The sequence below is a fragment of the Diplodia corticola genome, assembly GCF_001883845.1.
Source record: "Diplodia corticola strain CBS 112549 chromosome Unknown scaffold46, whole genome shotgun sequence".
Lineage (NCBI taxonomy): Eukaryota > Fungi > Ascomycota > Dothideomycetes > Botryosphaeriales > Botryosphaeriaceae > Diplodia > Diplodia corticola.
This window is the reverse complement of record NW_017971525.1, coordinates 154,951-173,373: the sequence shown is the minus strand read 5'-3', so window position 1 is coordinate 173,373 and position 18,423 is coordinate 154,951. Positions and strand designations below refer to the sequence as shown.

The window sequence follows — 18,423 nt, the reverse complement described above, 5'->3', positions numbered from 1 at the left end:
CGCCATTATTACCATAAGTAGAAACCAACCAAAATACGTCTATAGCCTCCCGCCGTTGCCTATGCAGAGCCGCAGCTGCCCCAGTAGTAGCCACATTAATTCCGTCAACGTACCAGCGGCGAAGCCAATGGGAAATACAAAAAGAATAAAAAGGCTATGCACGTTTGACGTCGTGTTACAAGGGTGTCTGTGTGTCTGTGTGCTCGGAAGAAATGCTCCAGAAAAAAAAAAAAGGAAGTGCAAGGGGATGATCGGGTCTCATGCTGCTGATTTTAGAACGAAACTCGGGCATCATGGCCCCGTCACACGCCCTTGCTGATTGTTTTGCTGCGCCCATCCACATCTTGGGGGCCTCCTATTCGGTCTTGGCGCCTGACTGCAGTCGTCGCAGCCTCTCACGGTGCAGCTGTTGCATCTGGCCCGACCGCATCTTCTCGTGGATCATCATGTCGATGTTTTGCCGGTTGATCTCGCGCTGCTGCTGCACCAGCTCCTTGTTTCGACGCTCGCTGATCATCTCTGACCGCCGCCCCTCCGTCAGCTCGCGCTGCGCCGGCTGCCGGCTGTGCTGGTCCTGCTGCAGCGACCCGCGCCACGACGCAAACATTTGCTCGCGCTTGTCCTGCTGCATCGGCGGCTCCCGCTGCGGCTGGTGCGAGTTGAAGTTCTGCGCCGACAGCGTCGGGTACGACGAGTTCCGGTTCTGCGACGACATGCGGTTCTTTTGGATCATCATCCGTCGCTGACTGAGCGGCATGTTGTCCGGATCAGCTTCCTCCGCCCCAGTCTGCGACCCTTGGACTGAGTTGGATATGCTTGGAGCCCTGCTGGCCCGTTGGGGCTGTGGGCTCTGAAGCATCGCAACCGGTGACTGCCCAGGCGCCGTGATGAACGACATCTTTGTCGGTCTGCTGCGCATTCGGCTGTCTCTCTCACCCATGAGCGTGTTGGTCGGCAACGGGGTTTGCACAAGTCTGGAAGAAGCACGCTTCTCGGCTTGCATCTCCTCCGATGGCTGTTCAACAATGGGCGCGTTGACTGGGCTCGATGAGATCCTCAGTCCTCGCGTGCCATTGCCGGCCATAGCGGAGCCAGGGCGCGACGGCGTCGTCAGCGATGACGAGCTCGAATTGCGCTGCAGGTTGACCTGGGGGTTGCTCGCGTTTGCCGTTGGCACGGTGGCGCTTGACGAGTTCCTCGACAGCGGGACCGGCTGAACGTTCTTCGACTGGCTAGACGGCGAGCGTTGCAGCGATTGCCGGTATGGATTCATCTGGACCGGGAATTGAGATTCATTCTTTGGTTCGAGTTCCGGTTCTGCTTCAGCCTGAGGAGGGGTGGAGTCTACCGGCTTCCGCGACGTTTCAGCTGCTTGCTTGAAGCCGAGATCCACCATGACGCCGGGCGATGACGGTTCGGGAATGCTCTCAAGCTCGGGCTGATCGGCCATGCTCACATGCTTGGCCCATTCGTTGGTGCGGTATGTCAGCATCACCTTTGACAGCTTTTCGGGGAGGTGGTCGCTCAAGCTACCAACGCCGGAATGGGCAATTTCCGATTGCGTGGTCGATCTCTTCGACCGTGCCTGTTTGTCGCTTGCCGATCCCACTTCGTCGCGATCGGTTGAAACGCCAGATTTGCGGCGATCCTTGCCAGCTGCGTGCTTCCTGTAATCTGATTTAGGGTTGGTGCTCGATGTCAAGGAGCGAGATGCTCTCGGCGCCGACACATCATGATTGCCATCCGCCTGAGCTTCTTGAAGATCCGGATCGACAGTCTCTGGTGAATCGTTCTGGATTTCGCCATCGCCATCACCCTCCTCTGTAGGTGCGCTTCCTGTTCGTCTGTGACCGCCCTCGGCTGGCTCTAGCCAGCTGAACGGCGTTCCGACTCTTGAGAGCGCGGGCAGGGAGATGACGTCTTCGTTCATGTCGTCCAGAGTAGCTGCAATTGAAGATGCCCTATCATCGTCGGTGGACGCGGCTTCTATAAGTTGCTCTTCCGAAGTTGCACGCGAATTCCTGGCATGGGAGGTCGGTTTCACGGGCAACCGTTGCGCGCTGTCTTCCCTCATCAGTAGATCCTCTGGCATGGATGCGACAGACTCCTGCTCCAGTAGCTCGGTCGAAGAGTCATTTCCTGTAGGCACCACGAAAGGTAAGCGGGCGGCTTGAGGCGGCGGGTGTGCTTGCATCGAAAGTCGTGGCGAAGGCACGGCGCTGCCGTCGCTGTATGCTGTTTGGTCCATTCCGGTATTTTGCATGGAGTCTTGGCGCTTCATCACTGAGTTCTGATGGCCCACGGGGAAGTAGCCGGATGTTGGTGGACGAGGCCGTCCCTGTCCGTCGATATGTTGTATCTCGTCGGCGGCTTCAGCCGGAGTAGCATACTGGGAAACGAGCTGAGACTGGCTCCCTTCTCTGGTTGCCGCCTCAAGCTCACACATTTCGATGCTCTCTTCCGAGGTTCCCCGTGAAACTTCTCGCACACTAACGGACGCCTTTCGGGCATGCTCAGAGCCAACGCCGGAATCGAGATGGTCCACTCGGGCAGCATTCTTTTCGGCGTAGTCCTTATTGCCATACATGGCCTCCCACTGAACCCTCTCTCGGTCGGTTTCTTCAAGAATCTTTCTGCCGGTCTCTTCATCCATGCGTTGTTGGTCCTCCTCTCTCTGCCGCCGCGCTGCGTCTCTTTGCGCACGGCGTGCCTTGACCACCTTCCAGAGCTTCATTTGGGAAGCAATTCCAAGCAGAGTGATTATGATTATGCAGGCAATCTCGACTCGAATGCCACGCGTGTGCGGATATGTATCGGTAAATAGCGGAAAGGTGTTGTCGTTTAAATCTGGTCGGCGGTCAGTACAGTGCGCCGTCGTGGCTGCGCGGGTGTGCTTACCCCAGAGATACAGCCAAAACTCTTTCAAACCTGCTCGTGAGAAACAGTCGATCCCAATGACGGTGACGGTTGCACCAGCGAAGGAAGTGCAGCCAATCAAGCCGTAGGTACGGGTGTAGCGACTGAAAGACAACGCCCAGCCGGCGGCAGACAAGACACCGATGAAGATGGCTTTGCCAGTGGTGGATGTAATTAGACCGCCTGGCTTCAGGACGAGAAACCACATGGACAGGCAGAAGCCTCCAAGCATGCACCCCGAACCTTCGGTAAGGTCCTTGAAGATGTAGGCAACACCCCCGGCCAGCAAAGCGGGAATGAAAGCAGCAACAAAGAAAGCTCCTTGGACTGCATCAGTGACAGGCGGGTTCATGACATATTCAATAAGGACCTGGCGAGTCGTTAGCAGGCTGACGCGCGTCGGCGTGGAGCACCCCAGCAGATCGTACCGTGATCGAGAGCGCGACAAGGAATCCTACTGAGCCTCCGATGTTTATCCTGCAAGCTGTCAGTTGGCCGTCATGTGGGGGGCGGCGGGGCACCGACCAGACGTTCTTGATGCCGATGAAAGTGTAAACGGCCCCAGTGATCATAAGAACAGCACCGGCGATGCCAATGGCTGGGGTCACTTTGGGAGGGAGTGGAAGGCCATGGCCGGAATATACGGCGGCTGGGCTTTTATTAGCCGGGGCGTCGTCCAATTGGAGGTGCAGGACAACTCACCCGTGCTGGACGCCGCTGGCGCGTCGCTGGGAGCTGCCGCAGACGGGACATCGGTTAGGGCAGTAGTGCTGACGGCTGCAGTGGTTGAAGGCGCTGCGGAGTCCCGAGAACTGGTTTGTGTGGCGGTGGGCGCTGCATGGGACGCCGTGTCGATCGTCGCCGTCGTCGAGCCTTCCCTGGTATTCCGGGCAGTTGCGGTGGACTCGATGCTGCTGCTCTGCACCGAGGTTGCGGCGCCGTCTCCGTCCTGGCGAGCATGGACAGCGGCAGCAGAAGCCGGGTGGACGTGGCAAACGACAAGCAGGAGCGCAACGAGGGTCCGAGAAAGCTGCATGGCGGCCGGGTTGGTATGGGAATCTCACGGCCGGAAGTAACCACAATTCTGCGCTCCCATGGTATAGCGGATTCTTTTTTGCAGGGACGCAATCGAGGGCTGCCGATGCTGTCAGGCTCCAGGGGACGCGATCTCACGCTCACGCGTGGCAGGCCTGACGGTTGCGAGGGCGCGGGGGGCGGCGATTAAGGCTGAGGAGATAAGAGGAGGAGTGTAGGAACAGCAGCAAGCAAGGGGAGCAAAAGAAGGACAGCTGCGGACGAAGCAGGTGCGCCGAGGGTTAATGACAATGCGGGCATGCCAGACAGCATGGGTTGGTGAATTGCACGGCCAGCACATATCAAAGCTTCCATGGGAAATCAGCATGGGGCAGCCGGCCGATCTCCCTCTCCGCGGCGCCATGGCGAGAGATTTGCGGCTCCCGCGAGCAATGGGCTTGGTCCGCTGGCCGAATGAGGTGGACGGCGCCAATGGCGATACTGGATGGGGAAGCAGAGCGCTCGCATCCAAGCGTCAGGGAAATTGCATTCTCTACAAGGCGGCCGCCATGGATGTCGGCGCTAGAGCCAACGGTCCGCAGGAGAGCCCCAGAGGCATGCGCCGGACCGGGCTGCGCATCGTCGATGGCGTGGAGCACATGTTCGGAGGGCCGGGCGTGAGGGCGCGGCAGGGCGAGCCGTCGCAGTAGCGTTGCGCGTTGTGCGAGCGCTGCTGGGCCCGCGGGCGGGGAGTGGTTGCGAGCAGCCAGCGGAGACGCGGCTGAGGCTGCATGCTGGTGGTCTGTCGCGGTGCTGTCATGGCCTGTCCCGGGCACGCCAGCCGAGCGCACGGGGCGGTGCTTGGGCGGTGGTCGCGGTGGGCCTCCTCGTGCCTGCGGAGAGCTTCGTGCTTCGTGCTTCTGTCTGCGCGTCTCACACGCGAGTCACCGCCCGTGCGCCCGCCGTCGCTGCTTTGCGCCTTTGCGCCACTCTGGCAGCCAGCGACGGGCTGCAAGGCGGAAGGCGTCGGCGCCAGATGCCAGATGCCACAATGCTGCCCGCCCATCACGCCAGCCCAGCACCCCAGCCCAGCACGACCCCCCCGGCCAAGACGTGCTCCGCAGCTCGTGTCGTCCCTCTCTCCTGCGCGCTCCCGCCGCCGCTGATGCTGCTCACTGCTGCTCCCTGCTGCTCACTGCTTCTCCTGTGGCTGGATGACGCGGTCTCCGGTCGAGCCTCGCCGGCAGTGGCTGGAAGCCTGTTTCAGCGCGCTGTCATGATCAGCCCTCGTTCCAGCTGGCCTACTAGCAGCACCCCGCCGGACTCCATCAGGCCCAAACACCAAACGCCAATCCCAGGCGCACGAGCACCGCCGCCTTCAAAACTCGCCGGTGCGCTGTGCGCCCGCGAGGGCCCTGAAAGCGGCGGCCCCGCCGTGCCGGCGCTGGTCTTGCACGCGCCCAGAAACACAATGAACTGCGTCCAGCACCCGCTTTGCCGCTGCTGCAGATTGATTATCGCGAGCGTGCATGCAGGGTAACATTGAGCAATTGCCTTGTGCCCGGGTCCCGTGAAGACGGGCGGGTCGTGGACCAGGCCACGAAAACGCGGCGCGTTCGGCCAGCTCCCGACGGTCGAAATGGGGCGCTGACGGCAATGCGGGATCGCTGCCCGCCCGCACCGGCCCAGCTGGCCCAGCTGGCTTGGATGCAGAGCGGAGAAGCGCGGATGCGTGCCACCAATTGCCGCCCCCCCTGTCCGGGGCTGTGTAGTCCACGGCGCCTCTCCATTGGCCGTCCCCAAACGCTGTTTCGAGCCCGGTTCACCGTCACAAGTACCCTTGGATTCTCTCAAAGTATCTATGTTTTCAGGCAAGGGAGTACGATGCACGCGCGGTACGTCGTCCCTAGGGCCGGTCCCGGCCTTCACCGCATCTCTCGACCACCGTTCCCAGCACCGTGTGAGGCTGGACCACGCGCCGGGAGGATCGCAGGATTACACCTCTACCAGACAACAGCTGTCGACGGCCCCAAATCCCGCTGCAACCCCGCCTTCTTCACTCTGGTCTCCTTTGGTTCTGAGGAGATATCCAGCCTCCCGATTTTCCAAGATCTCGCCCGAAGACCCAGAGCCACCCCCATCTTTCCACAGACACACGCCATATATCCCCAGCTCACAGATTACCCCGCCCTTCTGCACTTCCCCGTTGCGGATGATGACATTGCTCTGCGCTGGCGGCTCGATCATCTCCATCAGGATGTACGCAGGCCAGTGCGATTCCGGTAGCTTCGACAGGAACGGGGGTATCGCGCCCCGATAGATGTTGTTGCCGCCACCCTCGCGCTGGGGCTTCAACACGTAACGCTGAGCCGTCTGCGGATCCGTGGCAAGTCGTCGGGCCTCCTGCCCCGCTTCGCTCTTGTCCATAGGATATATCGGGGCAAATGTCTGCAGCACGCGTGTCGCCGTGCTCTCATTGGGCAAGAACCGAGCCAGGTGAGGCGAATGGGGCGTGGCAAGGACCTGTTGAACCTTCTTGCAGCCAGCGAGCTGAAGCAGAATGCTGGGACACTTGATGGCTCGGCTGCGTTCCAGGTGCAAACGTACGGCCCATTCCTTGTCCGTGGGAAAATCATCTGGCGAGTAGCCAGTGCGGTAGTAAATGGTGGTGACTTCGAAAGCCTTGCCCGGCGCATGGGGCGGGTGGTATATCAGGTTACGCGCAGAGTCCAGTTCAGTGCAGGAGAGGACATTGCTGAAAGGCGCACGGAAAGTCCGCACGCCATTTTCCACAAAAAGAGAGTACTCAAGGTGTCTCTGGTCAAAGACGTTCCTCTCAGGATCTTGGACCACGAAAAGAACGCATAGCGGGTTCTGTGACTTCGAGCTTCCGTAAGCCTTGTGCGCTGCCGCCAGGCCTGCAGCCAAGGACGGCACAGACTGACTTTGAGGCAGGGAGTCATGCTTGATGAGCGAGCCGACCTCGGCGGGATAGGCATCAATCGAATTGAGGTATCTATGCAGAGCTGAGACTTGACTGGAAAGGCCACCAAACGAGGAGGCAATGGTGTTGAATTCGACCTGCTTGATCTGTGGCTTTGCGTTGCCGCCCGAAGGATCCAAGTGGACCATGTAGTCAGAGCGGAAGAGGCCGAGGGTGAGATCCTACAAGAGTCAGAAACCCCCAGAGGTACATAGGGGGTTTGGTTTACCTGGACGTATCCTTCCTTCTTCACATCAAGGTGGACCTGCCAAAGCTTGGCGACAAAGTCATCAATCTCCACAAGCCTACGACAGGATCATGTCAGCCTTCCCCCATGTTTCACTCTTGAAACAGACGAAGAGGTGGGAATTCTTCCACTCTTCAGTCGAGCTGTGTCCACGCCTTGAATTTGAGAGATGAGCGGGCACATTGATTTGTTATACGCTGAGGCGGGGTGACTTCGTATGGAGGGAAAATGAACACGACCCGACTCGGACAGGTCGACGATGCAATATTGGACGCTGGGCCATGAATGGACTCACTCTTCCACGATAGACTTCAACCATTCCTCGTCTCTTGCAATGGCCGAATAAAGTTCATTGTACGCTTTCTGTATGGCAAACCCCTCGTCGAAGCATTGGCGAGGGAACAAGCTGGGAAACAGCGTCACTGGTGCAGTCGACGCAAGCACTCCGGAGGGATCTTGCGCCGCCGAGACGAAAGACGGCGGTGGTCTCACAGCCAGACCGTGGGCTATCGACCAGTCGTTGAGATTGGTCAGCAAGAATTGAGCCTCTTCTTCGGTGACATCTGGCGGGTAGGCGGGGTATTTTGACTTCGTCATGATGAGGGCGGCAATGTTCTCTGGTTTTGGTGCAGTCCCCTTGAACAGCCCAGCAAGAAGGAGAAATACAAGGGATTGCGAGGAGGAAACGAGGAAGAATAGGAATGAGTTGCAGCGATGACATTCGCGGCGGCTTCTGACAAAGCAGCCGCGTGACGCCGCTAGAAGCCTCGCGCTTTGCCGGATCGGGAGCGACAAGCGAGCACGACAGCGCTGGCCGGAGCCTGACATCTCTTTCCAGCTTTAGCGCCACGCGCGGATGCCTTCCGTGTCGAGTCGCCGCATCTCTTTTCGCCGACCGCCTTCGTCCGTCAGATCACAGCACTTGTCTCGCTGGTCTCGAGGCCAAGCTCCACCTAGAACCCCAGACGCGGCCGACACTGTGGGCACAGACAGCAGTCGCAGCACGACGCGACGACACGTGCTCTGCACGCGGGTGCAGGTGCCCGCTACCTTCCAGTAATTGAACCCAGCTGCGTCCTACCCCCACCAATTTCCGTTGCAACAGTCTTTCATCAGAAGGCGCGAAAGGCCACCTGACCGGTCGGGCCTGGACTGCTCGGGTGGCAAGAATATCTTGCAGCCACTCTATCGCAGCCTTTGAATGCTCCACCTCACCAAGACCTTGACTCAATCCCTCACACTATATACTTCGCCTCCACGCCTTCGACTGCGACATTCAGCCACTGACTTGACATGCCCGTCCACGGCCAGGCTGATTCGCTGGTCATTACTCAACAATGTCCTCGGCCTCAGACCCGCTTGACTGGAGCGTCGAAGATATCGTCGATGCGCTGTGCAGGTCCAGAGGCTGGTGGATTCAAGGGCGGCCAAATTCGCCCATGCCAGATCCAGTCCCACTCGAAAAGCACCTACGGGAGGAAGAGGTAGATGGCTTTGCGCTTCTCACCTATTTCACTTCCGAGCAGAGATTAAAGGATGGACTCGGCATCAAGACCATCGGTAGAGTTTCAGCTCTTTGCTGGGCGATTGACAAGCTCCGCGAACAGTCTCCAAAGTACGCTGAGCACCTAGCAACCCAAACAGCCCTTTCAGCTCCCCAATCAATGGCGCAAAGCATGGCTGGATCTTCTACGTATGGTCGCCCTGTTGGTGGTTGGCTTGGCAGCTTGCCTCCGCCCTCTGAGCATGTCCGCACAGGTTTGGCAACCCCAACCCACGAGGGCGTGCTGCCTACAGTACTTGAAGCTGAAGAGGAAATGAATGGGGAAGCTACCGTACCCGTGGATCAAATTGTTGGACCCGTAGACCCAGCGACAATGACCGCCAAGCGCCCTGGAGAGACCCTCATCCAAGATGCCAGTGGGAGAAAGAAACGCAAACTTACCTTAACTGCGGTCTCCACTGCATCCAAAAAGCCAGACTCCGTGCAACCCGAACCACGTCTTTCTCGATCAACTCAGAAAAGCCTTCCTGTGGATGAAATATTCTACGGCGATACCTCCTTCGGCCAGACTCTTGAAGATGACGACGATATGGACTTTCAGCACTATGGCGAAGCCCATCATTTTCTTGGACCATACGTATACCGCCAGTACCTTCACTACATTCGCAATCCTGACCGCAGAGAGCTTTTGCAAGGCAACGGCAAGATCTCAATTTCTCTTCAACCATATCGATCGGCTATTGTGCCTGACAATAGACCCCGATCCGTCACCGTATTCGAGCACACTGACAATGGAATCAAAGCTACGAGGCAGGATGCATTGCGAGTGCAAAGAAACGCCATGTTCGACAGCAGCCTTCCATACCACGATGACGAGAATGAGGAAAACAGTGGATGGTATGGCTTGGCTGAGAAATGGGCGCTTGGTGACGACAAGGTTCTCCCGCCCTTGGGAGAATCCGATGATGAAGAGTACAACTCCTCATATGAGGCGGAGCTGGACGCAGAGGAAAGGGAGCGAACACTGCAGCAATCGAAGCAGGCGCAGCTAAGCAAGGAAGAGGTCTCAACAATTATTCAGGAGAGAATTCACGACCTAGTCGAGATTTGGAAGCAAAAGAAGCTGCCCCTGCGCCAGCGCACGGCAAAAACAACCTGGCGAAAAGCACGGCGGCCTGGTGAGAGACGTTTGCTTCGTATGGCTGCAGCAGATGAAGTCAGGATGATCGATCGTCGCCTGGACAAATTGAAAGAAGCAATGATGGACGAGGTGTGGCATAAGAGGGAAGAAGTCATTCGTCAGTGCGCTACTTTGGAGGAGAGCGTATCACAGAGAGAAGAAAAGTTGTGGCGGATATCTATATGGGACTTAAAGGTCGAGCCGGTCGGTGCCACAACAATCCCGCGACAAAATCAGAGGAGGCCAATCGAAAGCCATCGCCGCAGCCACAACTCTGAAGAGGATGGTGACTCGGTGGATAGCGAGTCCGAGCTGGACTCTGACGGCCTTGAAGATTTCGTGGAGCGTGATGAGGATTCCATGGGCATCTCGCATGAGCAGCAGCCTGAAGCCTTGAGAGGAGATGATGGAATGTCTTTTGAAATGGACTCAGCCAGTATGGCAGATGCTTCGGATGAATATGGCAGTGTTGGAACAACAGCTGCCGAGGACACTGATTTCGATCTCGTCGATGCCCCCCTTGCTACAACAGCCGACTCACTGCCAGCCACGCCGAACCGCTTGCGGATACATGAACCCGAAGCTGCCCCCAGATCTACACATTCGGTCATTGACCTGACTGCTCTTTCGGACAGTCCTGCATCTCTCAACTCGTCGCCTGTTCCAAGGCCCTCCTTCTCAAGGCCCTCAGTTGTGCCTGGTTCACTGATCAATACGAGCCAGATTGGACCGGAAAACTCCACCATTGCCGAAATTACGGCCTGGGATATTGGAACCCTGGAAGAGCGCAGCGACAAGAAAAGGCTGGTGCTAAAGATTCTTCGCACAAGCATTGAAGGAAAAGACTATGCGCAGATGCGTCAATACGTTATGGATGTGACGCGTAAAGAGTTACATGATCAAATGTGGAAGGCTATGGGATGTTTCTGCCGCGGCAAGGTATTGCAGGGGGTCACGGAAAGAGAATGGAATGGTCTCGTCAAGTTTGCGAGGCTCTACGCTTGCTGGAGTAAGGGACTCTTCAAGCACTGGTCACGTCCACCTGACAAAATTGCCGAGGTCCTTCACAAGATCGTCGCGAAATTGGACACGCAGACATCCAAGCGTGATCTCGCGGATTTCCTCGACTTTGTCATCAAGGTTCTTAGGAGATTCCCACTGCCTTCTTCCGATTCTGTCTCGCCCAGTAAGTCTTCCTTGTTTCGGCAGATCCTGTGGGTGAAAACCAACTAACGGAAATCAGAACTCACATCAGAAGAGGAAGACGAGCCAGAAGCAGGCAACACCCCTCATAAAAAGCGGAAGAATGCTGTCCAACAGAGTGCTTCAGCAATCAAACTGCGCAAAAGCGCGCAAAAACGCGCTGAGGCTCAGGTTGAGATGGAGAGAGCGTTCAAAGAGCGTGCCATCGCTTCCCAATCACAGACCGATCGTCTCATTGTTAACCCAGGCGAATTTGGCACAGAGGGGGCCATTCACATCAACCCATCCATCGGGTCAAGGATAAAACCCCATCAGATCGAAGGCGTCAAATTTATGTGGCGCGAACTTGTTGAAGCAGGACATACTGATGCTCAAGGCTGCCTTCTTGCCCACACCATGGGTCTCGGCAAGACTATGCAAGTGTAAGTGTATTGACTCCCCTCCAACCAGAAACATTACTGATCCCTGCAGGATCACTCTCCTTGTGACGATCGCCGAAGCCGCAGTTTCTCCTCATGAACACATACAAGCACAGATCCCTCCAGAATTGCGTCGCATGCAAGCCCTCGTCCTTTGCCCCGCTTCTCTAGTGAACAATTGGGTGGATGAACTCTACGACTGGATTCCAAAATCTGCCTCTAGGAAGTTCGGAAGTATCGGGTTCATAAATGCTGAAGACGGGGCTCATACACGCGTAAGAAAGATTCTGGACTGGAATTATGACGGCGGGATTCTGGTCATTTCTTACGAGATGTTTCGCAATCTCTTCAGTGAAAGGCATACTTCAAAGATGTCTGAAGAAGATGTGCGCGAGCTCCACGAGGCACTACTCGAGGGACCGTCCATCATCGTTGCTGATGAAGCCCACAAGATGAAGAACGTCAGCAGTTCTATTCGACAGACTGTCGATAGGTTCAGATCCAAAGCAAGAGTAGCATTGACCGGATCGCCTTTAGCCAACAACCTTACTGAGTACTGGTCCATGATCGACTGGGTTTCGCCCGGGTACCTGGGGAGCCAAAAGGAATTCAGAGCTCACTATGTGGAACCCATTGAGGAAGGCCTTTACAAAGATAGCACTCCCTACGAGCATCGCAAAGCCTTGAAGAAGCTTCGGGTCCTCAAGAATGAAATCGGGCCAAAGATTAGCCGGGCAAACATCACGGCGCTCAAGGACGACCTCAGACCGAAGGTGGAATTTGTCATCACGGTGCCGCTTACCACCCTACAGGAAGAGCTCTACAAGCTCTGTATCCGGCAACTTCTGACAAATGACAAGAAGAAGTTCACCACAACGAGGATGTGGCAGTGGATGTATCTCCTCAATACGCTGTGCAGTCATCCAGCTTCATTCGTGGGCAAGCTGAAGGATGAACAGTCACGACGTGACAACAAGCAACGTACAGTCGCTGAGGAGAGTGACGCAAACGAACAGCAAGATGTGCCACCAGAGGACCAGAGTCTACCCCTCCCAAGCTCATTCATTGGGCAGGCCATGTCAATATTTGATCAGGCGCAGGCCGGTGACTCCTCCCATCATTCATTCAAGATGGATATCCTGCTGCAAATTGTCCGGCTTTCAAGGGCAGCTGGAGACCGAGTACTTGTTTTCTCACAACAACTCAGCTCGTTGACCTACTTGGAAACCGCACTGACCAGCAGAAACTACAGATTCGAACGCTTGGACGGCAAAACTAAGATGTCCAACCGACCCGCCCTCATGGAACGCTTCAATAGAGGCGAATTTGACGTTTTCCTCGTCTCCACCAAGGCCGGCGGTACAGGCTTCAACTTACAAGGGGCTAACAGAGTCATCATCCTGGACTGTGGCTTCAATCCCCAGCACGAAGAGCAGGCGATAGGTAGAGCATATCGGATTGGTCAGAAGAAGGAGGTCTTTGTATACCGCATGCTCGCCGGTGGCACTTTTGAACCCAAGATTTGGAACACAGCCCTTTTCAAAACCCAGCTTGCGTCGAGAGTTGTCGATAAGCAGAATCCGGAGAGGCATGCTGCGAAGATAAGAGACTACTTCTTCGAACCTACACCAGTAGGGCAAGAAGACCTTGCCGATCATCAAGGGAAGGACGGGAAGGTCCTTGACGATATCCTCGCCGGACAACATGGAGGGAAAGATGCTGGTCTTCGTGCTATCACCACCACGGAAACGTTGATGACGGAAGATCTCGATGCTGTTCTCAATGAACAGGAGAATGAGGAGGTCCAGAAGATGATACAAGCAGAGAGACTCCGGAAGGAGAACCCACAAGCTTGGGAGCAGTATTTGAGAGAAAACCCATCCATTGATGACAGTAGGAACCACCCCAACTCAGCTGTGCAGAGAGCTCTTTTTTCACTGGCTGCTGCTCGGAATGGCTCAGCCCCAATACCGAGTTTCCTGCAACTCCAGTCTCAACCAACGCCAAGGCCTTACATCGAGTTTGGCGCCGTCCCTTCGGGTACTGCACATTCCCGGACTGGCGGTGACCAAGGGTCCTGGACTACGCCCTTTGCTGCGTTTGACAACACTCGTTCAGAGGGACTACCCTCTTCGGATGCTGGGATCAACAATGCGGGCCCCTCACCCGCTAGCATGAGACGTCCAGTGCCGCCAAAGCCACCCGCGAGAAATCCGCTAGATGTTCCTGCCGAAGGAGACTCGGCGACTAACCTAAGTGGTTCAACTGAACTTTTCCCAAACCAAGTATCGAAACCACTTTCTGAGACGAGAGACGATGTCCCAGGAAATTTAGCCCAGCCGAAGAGTTCTATGCCGCTGCGAGATGACAAGCGTGTGGCTAGCCCAGAACTTGGGGAAGATCCGCCAGTGAGACCCGGGGATAACAACAGCGGGCCGCCCACTCCCTGGGCGAAGCCATCTACCCCGGTCGCGATGCGGCCTCTGTCGCTTGCTCCTCGAGTTAAGGACCAGGAAGACCCCACCAACCCATCTAGGCCCGGTGACGGCCCCTTTCTCCACGCGTTTCTACGTCGACTTTCGAGTCCTCCACGCACTGGAGCAAAGGCTGCGGGTCACGACGAACTAACAGCTCCATCCAATCAAGATGGTAAACAGCATTCCACCGCGTCCCAACTCGAAAGGCCCTTGACTTCTCCTCCGAAAAGAGAGGTACAAAGATCCATTTCCTTAAGCGCCTTCATCAGCGATCCACCGAACAGCAATGCTAACAGGTTGCAATCGGCAGATGCAGCCGAGGAACAGGTTCGCAAGACAGATACAGAGAAGGGTTCGGGCTCAGACTCCAACCGCCAGACTGCCGGATGGCCGAAGTGGCTCCCAGCGGCCTACGCCGCCCTCAAACACAAGAAGGCGTGACTTTTACATTGACCTTTCGGACGATGACTGAGGTCATCGGTACATATAGCATATGAGTTTCCTTAGCGATTTTTCCGGGTGCTCTGGCAGTCGGTTGAGTTAGAAATGGCTGGAGTAGGGTCTTTCCTCTTTTCTGGTAGCTTTCTTTGTGCGAACACACATCGTCGGGGCCATGTACATGGTTTATAACGTCACCCGAGGCGTAGAAAGGGCGGCCATTTGGGGAGTTCTTGAGACGGCGGACCGCTTTGCTTTTAGGAAGCGCTCTGGATCCAGATACCCACACACATGGCTTGAGTCTGGTACAGTCTTAGTTATAAACACGATATTGTTAGTTGACACGATTGCTTGTGCCGATGCGGGACTCGAAGTACATGGAAGGTAGACGCCAATCGGAGATAAGCAGGCGGGCTGGGGCTATGTCAGCGTGCACAATCGGAGCATCGTGCCGCCATCCAAACCGGTCAGATTGTGCGCGATCATACAAAGCTGAAGTGAGCGACGTTGCGCAAGCGTGCTGAAGATGCATAGCGATGGGGACAATTGGTTGGGGAGGCCAAGGGCTGCCGTCAGCTTGCAATGCGTAATGCGCACTGCGCGATTGGGCAGCTGCGGGATGGGACGGAGATGGTTACCGCTGCGAGTCAAGACCCATCTAGATCTGGCAATCGGGGCCTTGGAGTTCCTAGTTGGGTCACTCCGTGGAAGCGGCTGCCCGGAGCCGTGGTAGCCGAAAGATGCCACGCCTCGCCTTACCCCGGATTTCAGCCCGCGCACTCTTGTGGCGGTCGAGACCGAGGCGGCGCGCCGCGTCTGCAGAGGGCCGGAGGGTGCTACGAGATGCTTTTCCCCGGCGTACTATGTAGGCTGCGCGACCCAGATGCTGCTGCGGCTGGCCGAGCAAAAAAAAAAAAATAAGGCCCGTGGCGCATGAGTGGCCCCGCGCTCCGATCGGAGGGGTCAGGGCGGCATGTTCGGCATTAAGTAGGTATTATTATTATTATTGTTCGCTTCGCAGAACAAAGCGGCCGCGCACGGGATACGCCGGTCTGTTCGGCCCCGGAGAGGGAGTTTTCTATGAGGCAAATTCAGGCCGCTAGGGCCAGGCCGATGAGCTGATGGCGGCCCCAGAGCGCGCAAAGTCTCAGGCGATGCAGGTGCCGCGGGGCGAGGATCAGCGAGCTGTCTCCGAGGCGTCTCGTCTGGCCCTTGGTAGTAGCGGTGGCACAGCCAATAAGCGGCCACTAGAACGGGTTGCTGACACTCTCGGCTCCGCATCGCTCGCGTCCATCAGGGCCCTCTCTCTAATCAAAAGTCGCCCGCTTCCCTCACCTCCGCCCTCCCGTTCCAATCCCCAACACCAACTCCCCTTTCCCACCTTCCGCCGCTTCCGTACTGCCATATTCCCGCTCGACCCGGATCGAATCCCCCACTTCGACTGCCCTCTTGCCCACAATGGAGGCGCTTCTTCACCAATCGCGGGCCATGTGTCCGTTTTTGCACAAGACCTCGCCCGCTACGCTGAGGTCGCTCTCCACCTCGACCGCCGCTCACAGCGCTTCGACCGGCGGAGGAAGCATGTCCAACCTGCAGCTTATTGCTCGCCGCTGCCCCGTCATGGGCAAGGCCCTCACTGTGCAGAGCGCCCGCACCGGCAACACCGTTCTTGCTGGCGCTTTCGGCGGCTCCCGTGCCTACCACGCCAAGGTTGGCCACAGGGCCAGGCTGCACACCTCCTCCTCGAAGGAGGCCCAGGCTGTTGACGTTGCTTCTGTGCGCCGCGAGAGAGGTACGTCTCAATTGCGTCGGCCGCAGCCGCCGCAGCCGCGATCGGCGCTCAATGATCTTCAGGTTTTAACATGTAGCGCGTAGTTCCCTTCCCGCAAGGCACCCACCCAACCCAGACCCCTGCGAGCTCCGCCGCCCAGCACCTTTCCGGCAAGCCGCCAACACCGCAGCCTGTCAAGTTCGATTATGAGGGCTTCTACCAGAACGAGCTCGATAAGAAGCACAAGGACAAGTCGTACCGCTACTTCAACAACATCAACCGTCTGGCCAAGGACTTCCCGCGTGCCCACATGGCGACCGAACAGGAGGAAGTGACAGTCTGGTGCTCGAACGATTACCTCGGCATGGGCCGCAATCCGCACGTCCTGAAGAGGATGCACGAGACGCTGGACAAGTATGGAGCCGGAGCCGGCGGCACCAGGAACATCTCTGGCCACAACAAGCACGCCGTTGAACTGGAGGGCACCATCGCGCAGTTGCACGCGAAGGAGGCTGCCTTGGTTTTCTCTTCCTGCTATGTTGCGAACGATGCCACTCTCGCAACCCTCGGCAGCAAGCTTCCCGACTGCGTCATCCTCTCGGACAGCCTGAATCACGCCTCGATGATTCAGGGTATTCGTCACTCGGGAGCGAAGAAAATGGTGTTTAAGCACAACGATATGGCCGATCTTGAGGCGAAGCTTGCTTCCCTTCCTCCGGACACTCCGAAGATCATCGCGTTTGAGAGCGTTTACAGCATGTGTGGGTCCGTCGGACCAATCGAGGAGATCTGCGACCTCGCGGAGAAGTATGGCGCCATCACCTTCTTGGACGAGGTTCATGCTGTCGGCATGTACGGCCCACACGGCGCTGGTGTTGCCGAGCACCTGGACTACGAGGCCCACGTTCAGGGTAAGCCAAAGGGCACCGTCATGGACCGTATCGACATCATTACCGGCACTCTCGGCAAGGCGTACGGATGCGTGGGTGGCTACATTGCGGGATCGGCCAAGTTCGTTGACGCCATTCGTTCCCTGGCTCCCGGCTTCATCTTCACCACTTCGCTTCCTCCAGCAACCATGGCTGGTGCTCAGACTGCAATCGAGTACCAGATGAGTTATCAGGGTGATCGCCGCCTCCAGCAGCTGCACACTCGTGCCACCAAGGACGCGCTGGCTGAGAGGGACATTCCGGTCATCCCCAACCCCAGCCACATCGTCCCTCTTCTCGTTGGTAATGCCGAGGTGGCCAAGAAGGCCAGTGACATGCTTCTTGATGAGTGGAACATCTACGTCCAGGCCATCAACTACCCGACTGTCCCCGTCGGCCAGGAGCGTCTGCGTGTTACCCCCACCCCTGGTCACACGCGCGAGTACCGCGATCACTTGGTGAAGGCCATCGACAGCGTCTGGACCCAGCTCGGTATCAAGCGCACCAGCGAGTGGGCTGCCGAGGGCGGGTTCATCGGCGTTGGTGAGGCGGATAAGGTTCCCGAGGCAGCTCTCTGGACCGATTCCCAGCTCGGCATTGATGGCGTCGTCGAGCAGCTGAAGGCCGGCCAGGGCGCGGCTGGCGTGCTCGAGGCTGTTCTCGAGCATGAGAGGAAGCAGACAGCCAGTGCGGTTGCCGGTGCGGCTTAAGCAGCTGACGCGATACCTTTTGGTTCGATCGGGCCCGTCCGCTCCTTTCAATTGGGGCCCTGAATAGTTTTGGAGAGATTTCTGAAATATATGATAGCACTTAGAGTTGAGCTCTGCTCCTCACCACACTTGTTACAGCTCCGTATAAATCTGCAAGACCATGTTTCGTGAATTCGACGTATGCGCGTGGCGGCGAAAATTGATGGCGTGAGCTTGCCCCGCAACACTGTGCTGCTCCTCATTCCGTGACTTGGACACGTTGATACATGCAGCTCGGTCTGGCAAAGGCCTGCTCGCATACGATTACCCAGGGATGTTCGTGCACGGCCAATTGGAGTGCGACCGAAGGAAGGCGGCAACCCGGCAAACATGAGCAGGTGGAGAGTGCGGAGTGGAGGTGACGACAGTCGGGGAGCACCCTGGTCGGGGCGCGCGGGCCTTGGCGAGAAACGTCGCGCCGGCTTTCACCAGCGCGACAACTTCAACATCGCCCACAACCCGCCCCCGCCGACCCTCGCGGCCGCACCCTTTGTTTCTTTCTTCCTTGCACCCTTTTTCCCCCACCGGGAATTCACCTTCGCCCGAGGGTCCACAAACGCTGCCCGCCCGCGCTGCGCCGCAGCCGACGCATT

The 18,423-nt window shown here is 57.3% G+C and overlaps 5 protein-coding genes across 5 annotated transcripts; 3 read left to right on the top strand and 2 right to left on the bottom strand.

Moving 5' to 3' along the window:
* Positions 1–355: 355 nt before the first annotated feature.
* On the bottom strand, positions 356–3,952 carry BKCO1_4600061 (uncharacterized protein; the record flags this gene model as incomplete). Its single annotated transcript, XM_020276322.1, has 5 exons — positions 356–2,847; positions 2,899–3,286; positions 3,345–3,393; positions 3,442–3,565; positions 3,619–3,952. The coding sequence occupies 5 exons, from the start codon at positions 3,950–3,952 to the stop codon at positions 356–358; spliced, it is 3,387 nt and encodes a 1,128-aa protein (XP_020127888.1).
* Positions 3,953–4,316: 364 nt separating this feature from the next.
* On the top strand, positions 4,317–4,640 carry BKCO1_4600060 (uncharacterized protein; the record flags this gene model as incomplete). Its single annotated transcript, XM_020276321.1, has 1 exon — positions 4,317–4,640. The coding sequence occupies one exon, from the start codon at positions 4,317–4,319 to the stop codon at positions 4,638–4,640; it is 324 nt and encodes a 107-aa protein (XP_020127889.1).
* Positions 4,641–5,925: 1,285 nt separating this feature from the next.
* Positions 5,926–7,757, bottom strand: BKCO1_4600059 (glutathione synthetase; the record flags this gene model as incomplete). Its single annotated transcript, XM_020276319.1, has 3 exons — positions 5,926–7,095; positions 7,143–7,218; positions 7,456–7,757. 3 exons carry the CDS (start codon positions 7,755–7,757, stop codon positions 5,926–5,928), a joined length of 1,548 nt encoding a protein of 515 aa, XP_020127916.1.
* A 740-nt stretch (positions 7,758–8,497) lies between these two features.
* BKCO1_4600058 (snf2 family helicase atpase) lies at positions 8,498–14,384 on the top strand (the record flags this gene model as incomplete). Its single annotated transcript, XM_020276318.1, has 3 exons — positions 8,498–11,030; positions 11,088–11,469; positions 11,519–14,384. The coding sequence occupies 3 exons, from the start codon at positions 8,498–8,500 to the stop codon at positions 14,382–14,384; spliced, it is 5,781 nt and encodes a 1,926-aa protein (XP_020127915.1).
* Positions 14,385–15,839: 1,455 nt separating this feature from the next.
* Positions 15,840–17,791, top strand: BKCO1_4600057 (5-aminolevulinate mitochondrial; the record flags this gene model as incomplete). The annotated part of the gene is made up of 2 exons (XM_020276317.1): positions 15,840–16,173; positions 16,257–17,791. 2 exons carry the CDS (start codon positions 15,840–15,842, stop codon positions 17,789–17,791), a joined length of 1,869 nt encoding a protein of 622 aa, XP_020127895.1.
* Between the last annotated feature and the right edge of the window lie 632 nt (positions 17,792–18,423).